The 10,641-nt window shown below is 45.9% G+C and overlaps 1 protein-coding gene across 6 annotated transcripts in view; it reads left to right on the top strand.

The window, feature by feature from the left end:
- Window positions 1-105: 105 nt before the first annotated feature.
- LOC147020578 (protein FAM8A1-like) overlaps window positions 106-10,641 on the top strand; it is a 15,971-nt gene continuing 5,435 nt past the window's right edge. For 2 of the 6 annotated variants that reach the window (XM_085896022.1, XM_085896026.1), the window contains exons 1-3: window positions 113-448; window positions 4,565-4,682; window positions 8,599-8,761. In XM_085896022.1, the coding sequence (XP_085752148.1) occupies window positions 169-448; window positions 4,565-4,682; window positions 8,599-8,761 (561 nt within the window). In that variant the 5' untranslated portion in view covers window positions 113-168. Of the gene's footprint in view, window positions 449-4,564; window positions 4,683-8,598; window positions 8,762-10,641 lie in introns of all 6 variants that reach the window. The other 4 variants (XM_085896023.1, XM_085896027.1, XM_085896025.1 and 1 more) reach the window with 4 other exon arrangements.

Below are 10,641 nucleotides of genomic sequence, written 5' to 3'. Positions count from 1 at the left end.
TCCATCAGGAAGTTAATTTCATTTCAATATAACGTAAACATGACGTCACCGCAGTTTGTTTGCCGGATGAGGGGGTCGTGCATTGATTGGTTGAATATATGAGGAAGTCCTGCATCGATTGGCTAATAAGATGGGGGCGTGGCGCTAATACGTCGGCAGTCCGTTGCAATGGGAGATCGACTTGGGAGTCGGGAAGGGTCTCGGATTCGGCCTCGCGTGGCCGATTACGTGGATAACCTCCGCGTGTGGCTCTGGTTGTACCAGGCTCGCAGCGCGGCCCTGCCTCCAGCTTTCCTGCCGTGGTATTGGCCCAATGCTTGGGCTGGGCCGACTCGGCCTCCTCAATTTTCCTTCCCCGTGTCCTCGACGGGGTCTACGGTTCCGATCCCTTCGACGGTTGAACCCGCGGTGCGGCCTGGTGGAGCGATCGGCACCGGTGTCCAAGCTGGTGAGTTTAACAAGAATTTGGAATTGCTAAGAGTTAGTAACTCGGGCTTCAGTAACATGTTTGATTACCCACAATTCCTTGTGGTCAACTCTGACGTGACCCTTTCGTGGATGAGCTGTTGGGATACTGGTGTGGAGGAGTTTCTCGAGGAAGAGGTGTGCGTGCGTGCGTGCGTGCGTGCGTGCGTGCGTGCGTCTGTCTGTGTGAGATCAGGGAATGCTGGATGAGGGAGAGGAGGAAAGTTGTTTTTTTATTGTTTATAGTTATTCCCCCCCCCCTTTTTATTATGCCCTCCGCACCAAGGGTGCCGGATGCATTATGTTTCCGGGTTGTCCGTCCGTCTGTCCGTCCGGATTTTCGTTTTACGCGATAACTCAAGAAGTAAATTGTAGAATTTCATTAAACTTGGTAAAAAGGTAAAGTAAGACTGGGCAATTAACTGATTAAATCTTGGGCCAGATATGATAAAGGTCAAGGGTCAAATATGTCAATACTCAAGTAAAGTGTTTGTGCGGAAGAGTGGAGGCATACCCGTCGACTGCGCGCAGTCGACTTACTCTAGTTTTTGTATACATTGTCGAGGCTCGTATGAGAGCGAACGCACATCGAGAGGGGGAATCAGACAAGACGGGGGGGGGGGGGAGTGGGAAAAACAAAACGGTGAAGAACGGAGATATGAGGCGATCTGTGGAAGGGAGAGGGATGGGGTGGGAAACATGGGGAGTACATGGACAAGGACATTACAGGGATTTCTAAGACGTTACACGACAGGGAACTTTCGGGAAGGAAGGCATGGAGTTTGAAGGTGGGTTTGGGGTGGATTAACGGGGGTAGAAAAGATCATGGTTTTGTATGGGGGACGATAGGTGGTGGTGAACGGCTGTTTTGAAGGCCAAGAGGGAAGAATGGGATTGAAGAGAGTGGGGGAGTTTATTCCAAAGGTGGGGAAAAAAACAGAGGAATGAAAGGGTGAAGGTGAGCATTGATTCATGATTTTTGGAAGTTTTACCAGAAGGGGGTTGCTAGCGGATCTTGAGCACCCAACGGAACTATGGGGTTGGGTGGGGGTGGGGACATCGCAGACAGAGAGCAAGGGGGGGGGAGACCGGAGAGGAGATGGTAGAAGACAGACCACCGACCTGCCTGCGGTGAGAGAGTGAGAGGCCCAAAGACTCAGACTCAGCCTCATCATGGGAGATACCAATAATCCTAAATGCCTTCGTTTCCAAAGCGTGAAGCCGAGAAAGGTGAGAGGCAGGAGCACCAGCCCAGAGGGGAGAGCAGTACTCCATCAGGATGTGGACGGATGCCTTTTATGTGGTCAGGTGGGCCATGGAATGACTTTGCACGATGGAGGATTCCCAGTCGGCGACTGGCTCTGGAGGCGAGGTTTCGAAATGTGGCTTTCCCAGGAAAGATCATGGCAGATGGTGAGACCCAGAATATTGAAAGAAAGGACTTCTTCCAGAGGATTGTTGATAAAGTAGATTGGGGGGGGGGGGGTCCAGACGGTCCTTTCGGAGAGACATAGTGAGAGTGTGAGATTTGTCAGGATTGAAAGACATGTTCCACATGTTGGACCAGTTTGTGATTTTATCCAGATCTGCAGTGAGCGAAGAAGCTGCTGCTTGTCGGTCTGAGGGTTGACAGATGGTACGGCAGAGGGTGGAGTCATCAGTAAAGAGATAAAGAGGATTTTCCAGAGAGATCATTGATGAAAACCAGAAAAAGAACTGGGTCCAGAACGCTGCCTCGAGGAACTCCAGCCTGGACAGGAAGAGGGGATGAGAGAACTCCATTTAGGGCCACACGTTGGCTGTGACAGGAGAGGAAGTCTGTGAGCCATGAGTGGAGATGGCCTTGGATACCAGAGGAAGAGAGTTTGGTGAGCGTGGCAGGGTGCCAGCCCGTGTCAAAAGCACGTGATATGTCCAGGGATACGGCTCGGATTTCATGTCTGGCATTGAGGACCTCCATCCATTGTTGGGAGAGCAGAAGCAGCATCTCCAGGGTGGAGTGACCTGGTCTGAAACCAAATTGATGATTGGAAATCAAGCCATTGGAGAAGAGGAAGGATTTAATGTCTGAAGCGATGATGGATTCCATCACCTTGCTGCTGATTCGGAGAAGGCTGATTTGGTCTGTAGTTGCAGGGATCTGTTTTTGCACCTTTTTATGCAGGGCAGTGATGTTAGCAGATTTCCAAGGAGATGGCAGATGACCTTGGGCAAATGAGAGGGTGAATAGAACAGAGAGGGTGATCAAGGGCAGAGGATCAGGTTTTTAGGACACGTGGGCTGATGCCGTCTGGACCGGTTGCAGAATCTGACTTGAGGTTTGACAGCAAGCTCTACACCTTGTCAGGAGAAAAGGACACAGAGTCCAGGGACAGTTGGGTGTGACTGGGTTAAGTGGGTATAGAAAGTGATGGGTTTTGGACACAAGATTTAGATGCAAACACCGAGTTTAGGCATTCAGCCTTTTCACGTGCGGTATCAGCAGTGCTGCCATTTGAGGTAAGGGGGGGGATGGAGGGGGAACATACACCAGAAACAGATTTTATTGGATGCCACCAGGATTTGGAGGAGGGAGAGAAGTTTGAGAGTTCAGACTTAAGAATTTCAGTTTGTTTAGTTTGCCCATTTCAATTAGAATACATTTATATATTGTTACAGGTATGTCATTCTGGTCTCAAGTGGTCTCTTCTGGGTCTGCTTCCCTACCTTTTGACCCTGAAACAGATGGGTTGCTGAGCAACCACGGACCCCATCTTAAGTGACTAAATCTGACAGGGTCCATCGTACTCAAATCTTGCTTTACTCTACCGGCGATATTTTTTTTTTTTCTTCTTCCTCTTCTTCTTCCCCCCCCCAGAGGGTGAACCGTGCTCTTGATGCCTCACCTTTATCTATTAATTATGTACGGCCGAATGGAACCACAAGTGGGATATTGGCTGGGCTCGTGCAGCGAATCAGTGGGGTACAACCTCCCATCCACTTCGGCGGGCGCTTTGGGAAGGAACGCTTCACTTGATTTGCCATGACTGGAATGCCGAAATGTCGAAGGATTTATGACCCTTGCAATGCTGGAATGGCGATTATTTGGTTGAAATATTGGTGATGTGAATTGGTTTGGGAATGTGGGATGGAAATCGAGTAGGAAAATGAGGTTTGGATAGGGAGTTTGAGAATGGTTTGGGAATGAGGAAGAGAGCCATGGGGAAGGTCCTAACTATCCCAACGCATGTCCCTGATACGAGGGATTGGGTAACCAAACTTAACAGAATCACGATGGAAATTTCTAAACTCCAAGGTTATTTTATGTGTTGAATGTCTGTTATGGGTTCTGTTTATGTGTTGACTCCCCTGGGGTCTTTCCAAATGATCAATTGCACGTCATGCCTGGTGTTGGCTTAATGGTTAGGGAGGAGGGCTTTGAATCCTGGGATCCTGAGTTCAAATCCTGCTCAGCTGTTGAATTAATACCAGGTGGGGTTGACTCTGCCTGTCATCCTTCCGAGGTCGGCAAAACGAGTGCCAGCATGCTGGTATACTGTGTCGGAGTGGCGACCCGTCCAGGATTGTACCCAATAGCCAAGGAGACTGCTTAGGCAGCACCAACGCTCTGCACAGAGTGTGGTCCCAATGGATGGAATTGCATGTCAAAAAGTTTCAGCCAAATGGTCTAATCCACTTTCTACATTTGTATACTTGTTTGTATGAAGGATAACAATAAAGGTCTTTGAAAGCGCATGTCGAAGGTTGTACATAAATTACAAACAAGACACAGATATTAGTACGCACTGTACTCCTCCATTAATTACAAGGACAGTGGTAGATGATGAACAGATAAATATCGAGTGTCATACCGTCAAAACCTTTGGTTCTGAGCATCATGAGCCATCAGTTCGGGTGAGAACACTTGTATAAACAGGCTAACTCTTTTTGTTGCTTTGCAAGGGAGAAGGTGCTTCAGTATACGTTTTAAAACCCAGCTTGCTTGTGTTCTTCAACCTGCAAACGACATCAAATTGGGTGGTGAAGAATGTGTGCTTCTTTCTGTGCGCCTGACCATGTTTTCACGCAATTTTGTGTGTGTACCTTTCTGTTGACACAGCAGAGTTTGTGGTGCCATCCTTGCTGCGAAGAGCCTGTGCAGAGACGCTCGACGGTTTGCTGCTTTTCTCCGTCAAGCTCGCGATACTCGGCTCACTGCTGGGACCCAGTAACCTGGAGTGAGTAACGGGATCAACTTTCCCAATCCTTAAAATTCACGTTTAATTTGACTTCACAACCGCTTTGTGCTCTTTCCAGGTCTAAATGGGGCAAGAAATACCAAGAAATATTTCATCAAATAATACCAAGACAGCGGCTTGTGGGCCTCCAGCTTGAACCCCTTCCACCGCTTGCGTGGCTGGAACAATTTCTCGCATGGGATATATAGGGGCGGCGGCCGCCGCTCCCCAAGCTATTTTACTTTCCCCCACACATATGTCGTCATAATCCTTACCTGGGATCGTGGGATAAATGGACCCATCTGGTCGCCCAGTCGACGGGTTAAACAGCTGATATTGTGTAGCTGGCTGAGATAGTCCCAGCGGTTGGTATGCCGGGGGTTGGGGTGTTAATGGTACTATCTCGGTGTTAGAGTACCCCTGCCCCGGTGCGGCAGACACCGGGGCAGTTGATGAGCCATGTCCTGTTATTTGGCTCGGTGCCGGAGCTGATGCAGCTGTATCCTTAGTTTTCCGCTCCACACCTGCGAGTTGACCCTGAAGCTTTCGCACTTGACCCGCCAATGTTGCTTGCTTGGCTGTGCTTGATCTTTTAATTGCTTCCCCCTGCCATATTCCGAACGCCAGCCAATTTACTGGCGTTTCCTTCATGAACAGTTAATGGCGTCTCAACTCTTCCCGCAGATTCTGCACTACCGGCACGTCAGACGACCCGCCATTTGGCCACGGTAAGTCATCCTTGAGCGTCCATTTCGCCCAGCAATCATTTTGTTCCACTGCCACCATTCCATGTAACTTAAACATTTGGTAATCAGGTGTATCCTGAGGAGGTTCGTTCTTCTCTCGGTTTCCCAATTTGTTTCCCATCTTCTATTGCTGAACCCCTCCTCGAGTTGTTCTTGGGTCTGACTAGGCAGCCTCAGCCATATGCCCTCGGCCCTCAAACTCCCGTTCAGGACCTTAAGTTACCTACCCCCTTGATAAACAATTCTTTCCCCACACTTATCCTTACCGGTTCTTCGGCGAGGACAAGGGCAGAGGCAGGGATGGGCGAAACCTGGGGTGAGAAAGAGAGTATCTAATTTAAACTCTCCAGCACAAAGGCTTACCTTATTCAAATTGGTCACCGGCACCGGCTTTTTCTCTTTGGTCACCAAGGGTCTATCCCCACCTCTCTTCCACTTGTCTCGCCCCTGCTCGCTGCGCCAATTGTCGGAGCATCAATCACCCTTTCAGTTGAGGTATGAAGACGTCGATGAACTTGAGAGAAAACTGTTTGTTTGTTATCTGTCATGCGTGTATACGGAGAGCATCAAACCACCAGGAACACCAATTATGTAATTGAGGAAGCCCGGAGAGTGCCGCGCTCTGCCAGAGATGGTCATATCACTCTTGTATAGCCGGTTTTATTTTAGGATAAATGCTTTATCTCGCAATTGTCTTTTCTTTAACCCATGACCAACTGTGAGCAGCTGGCTCGTCTTTCAGCAATTGTGAATCGAGCATAGATAAAGAGGAAGTAAAGTTGCTCCCGAAAGCTGCTCGCACAGGATTGCTCAAGGCGAGCCACATCCTTATCTCTACAGTGTTCTTTATGAACAACAAGCAAGAGTATATTTCTTATTGGCTGCAAGCCAGAGAAAGTCTAAATGGGAACAGAAGCTAACATGAAAAAGGTACAAATCCCAACATATAGACAACAGACTGCTGGCATGATTGTTCCTATTTTTATTTTTTTCCCTGTTAGATGTATAACCTATGTTTCAGCTCTTTCAACCACTAAGAATACAAGACTAAAAAAAACAAATATTTATATCATGGTATTTTTATCACAGGCTTCTGCTAATCAAGAATAACAATGTAACCAGCAATATTCCTTCCGCTTTGTGAATGTAATTTGCGATCCTTTGTGCACGCACTTCACGATCCTGTACATCAGTGTGACCGTTTCGCCCGATTCGGATCTCACATTGAACCTCCAAATGATCGATTCGGTTTGGTTCTTCTTGCCGGGTATTTTGTGTGAACACTCGTAGCTTGTGTGAACGAGCAGACAAAAAAAATAAAACCAATGTCACCCGCAGGGTGACCCGTATCTTGCCAAAAGGTGACCACGTGTGACTTCTTTAAGGTCACACTGAGGTGAACAGAGCTGCTATCCACCAGGAGCGACTCCTTGAGGAATATCTGCCTACGAGAGATTCCGATGAGAATCGTTCTACAGAGTAACCATGAAAAATATGCTTTTGCCTCATAACGTCACCAAATGACGTCATAGTGTCTCAAGCTTGACATATCTAGAAAGCACTCCTCGAGGTGTTCAATTTGAGGTACTACACGATATGGTTCCTAAAACTTGAAAATTTGACCTTGGGGTCAAATATGTTTGACCTGAGGTGCTAACCATGAAGGTCAAGGCCAATCGCCACCAAAACTTAATCAGCTGAGCGCCAGACCATGAACTATATTCCCATGAAGTTTGAAGACGATCCGATCAAAATTACTCAAAAAATAAGGGTTTCGTCGACTCCCCTGATTTGCGACAGTGACCTTGACCTTTGACCTTGACCTTCAAAATTTTATGCGCTGAAAGGGACCTCTATAGGCCTCTGATATGCGAAGTTACAAAAATTTCAAATGATAACTGTGCTCTGCAGAATTTTTTATACGTGATTACAGACAAAAAAAAACATACAAGCGAACTAACATATCTTGCCAAAACGAAGTTTTTTAAAAACTTATAAAAAAAAAAACTTTACGTCATTCAAACTGCTGTGTCCAAGTGGTATTCACAATTTTTATGTGAGGAAACTTGGGATATTTCACGAACTAATGGAGTCAAATTTTATTTTGCAATTTAAGAGGAATAAGTTGTAAGTTTCATTTACCTACCTGTTATACTTACCTGTTTTAATATCACATAATGAATGGCATTCATTACTGTACTTGGTTGAATAAAGGTGAAAGGGGATTGTAGAAAATGTTTTGGGGGTCAGAAGGCCCCATGATGTCCCCCCCTCTCCCTCCTCACCCCCCATTCCCCAGAACACACAATCTGTGCAATTGAACCTCTCCACCCCCTCTCAAAGATCTTTGCACCTGATATTATCCTATCTTACTCTCAGAAATCCCTACGAGCGTGTCGGACCCATGAAAGTAAATAATAACCCTCCCATGTTTATTCACAATGTTATCCTGTGCCCGTCCTTCCTTTTCTTGATGAGTTTCATTGAGCTTGTTCTCTCCCTCCCTCGATGTCCCTGTCACCTCCACCTTGCTGTTGGTGTTTTCCCCCCTTTTCTATTTTGTTCCATTCCATTCTGCTCAAGCTCATTCACGAGCCTCGACAATGTACAGGGGAAAGAAATGGCAAATGCTATTAAGAAAATGAGAATTTCTGTCCTTTATTTTGACGTTTTGCTTTGATCGAGTGGGATGGCTAATGATGCAGTTATTGCTGTCTTGAGAATTACCAATGAGTCGATGCACAATTGTCATTGTTTTGTCATAGAATAATTTAGTATTTGTAATGTTAGCCAAGTAAAGATTAGAGAAATGAGGACTACGTTGATTATAATCGTCGTAAAAACGATTGACATTTGAATGAAGGTGGCAGCAATGCGGAAATTGGGCCACGATGCTGGCGACGGCTCGCCTGCTCTTCACGAGAGACAGCTCAGTACCTTGAACATGCACTAACGCCAACAACCTGTGCAGTGAAACACCAAGACGACTGTTTATAGCTGGGTCGAGATTCGAGCCCAGACTAGATAGCTGAACGGCGAGTGTGCTTACCTCGAGACTATCCCACCAACCCGATTTGCGCAACACCGACTGCCTTTCATCAAATAATAATGCTAGTGCAGGTCGCGATGTGTCGAGGAACACGCGTCTGTGTGCGTTTTCTTGTTTGCAGGCAAGTGTCTCACTTTGTGCTGATGTACATGAAACACAAATTGAAGGTTATGTACATGGAGGTGGATGAAGAAGAGGTGGAGGTGTACGTGGAAGAACTCGCGGGGGAGTTTATGAGGATGTTTGCATTTATCCTGCTGTATATATCTTGCTGCGTGTACGAGGTGAGTCGTACAGGAGCACGAGTGCCGTTTGCGATAGCCGGTTGGAACAGTGTCCGTATGCCAAGCACACAGGTCTTTTGGATATTTACCGTGAAATTGTTAATACCACGATATCAAATTCACGCAACACTTGGAGGGCTGCGTATGTCACCATCAAGGGCGAATAGTTTCAAAATCTCTGGTATGTCATTTGGTGGGTTTAAATAATGTGTCTATTTTAGCTTCTAGGAAGTTCAAATATAATTTGCACGAAACATAGCACAGAAAACCCGATTATTATATTGTTGCATAATTATGCGTTATTTTGTTGTGTCCTATAAATGAGGTTATTAATTATGAGCTCTGAATGTAACTGGGTTGGTTTTTGTTAATGTTCTCATTTGAATCCCTGGCTCATGATTCAGGGAATTTAGGTTCAAGTCCCTCAAGGCTTAAACCATATGCGTTTGTCCATTCATTGTGTGCTCAGGTCATTGTAATTTATGTGAACTAATAATGTTTCAGTCCTGCACGTCATTTGTGTATGAGCTCCTACGTGAGTATTAATCCGTGATGAAACCAGAAGAGAACTTTGTAGAGGGCATACCTCCGCCACGCAATGTCTGATCCACGAGAACATATATCGGGCTCAATACATTTTTGAAATATCATAATATACAGTACTTTATCGTTTTTTGGCCCGATCTCTCAATGGTGAAAAATCACTTGAAAAATTCTCGGAGCCGGATCCAGATCTTCATTAAAATCTAATCGGTTCGTCGTTCTCACACACACCCAACCTGCCCACCAAATTTCATCCGGATCCGTCCACAACTTTTTTGAGATATCCTGTACACAAACAGACAAACAAACAAGCAAACACACAGAGAGGGGTGAAATATAACTTCGTACACCTTTGGTGGCGGAGGTAACGATAACAGTACTCGAGAGACCACATACCTCTGTGAGGCTGAACAGTTTACGTGTTCTCGCCCACTGATGGGCCGGACGCACCTCAACCAAAATCTCATCAGCTTGTTCTTGTCATGTACCCAACTCATGCACCAGGTTTTGACCGAATCCATCCATAACTTTTGAGATATCGTTTTTTTTGGCCCTTTCTCTCAATGGTGAAGAATCGCTGAAAAAATACAAAAGTTCTCTATCCCGATCCGGATCCGGATCTTCACCAAAATCGAAGCAATTGGATCTTGGCACACTCCCAACCTGTCCACCAAATTTTGTCTGAATCTGTCCATAACTTTTTGAGATAACCTGCTCACAGACAGACAGACAGACATGTGTGAAACAACAAAACCTCCGTCCACCTTCGGTGGTGGAAGTAATAATGTTCATGCCAAATTGTATTTCGCAAGCAGGATATTCTACACTTCTTAGACAAATTGAACCACCACCACCCAATGTTACACCACCATTTCACAGTGGGCAGTATAAGTAGCTTTGGCTCTGAGTGAAACCGAGAGTACAACACAATTAACCTTTTTTTAATGTCCATTAATAGATTAACTTTAACTTTTCCCATCATTGGGGACTGATACTTTTCCTTGTATACTATAACTGAGAAGGGAGAGAGTGGTGCAGACACGCATACACATTCCCCCTCCCCCCCACAAACAGCCAGACAGACACACATCTCATTTTTTCCTGTCTTCCGAACTATTATATTTCCTCACGATGTCTAATTCTCTTTATTAATTGTACAGTATCAGCTGTTCATAAATTATAATTCTGTATATGGTACTTTTTAAAGGATTTCTGTAAATGATGTTAATTTGACAACATCCCAGATTTCAGCCCAGTACCCCCTCCAAATGGAAGATCCACCACCTCAGATACGGACACACACTTGAGATTGAGACTGAGACTGGAAACGTGGAAAT

The sequence above is a fragment of the Eptatretus burgeri genome, chromosome 9 (assembly GCF_056783735.1).
Source record: "Eptatretus burgeri isolate ZD-2024b chromosome 9, Ebu_testis_v1, whole genome shotgun sequence".
NCBI classification, from domain to species: Eukaryota; Metazoa; Chordata; class Myxini; order Myxiniformes; family Myxinidae; genus Eptatretus; species Eptatretus burgeri.
This window is presented reverse-complemented; position numbering and strand designations above follow the sequence as displayed.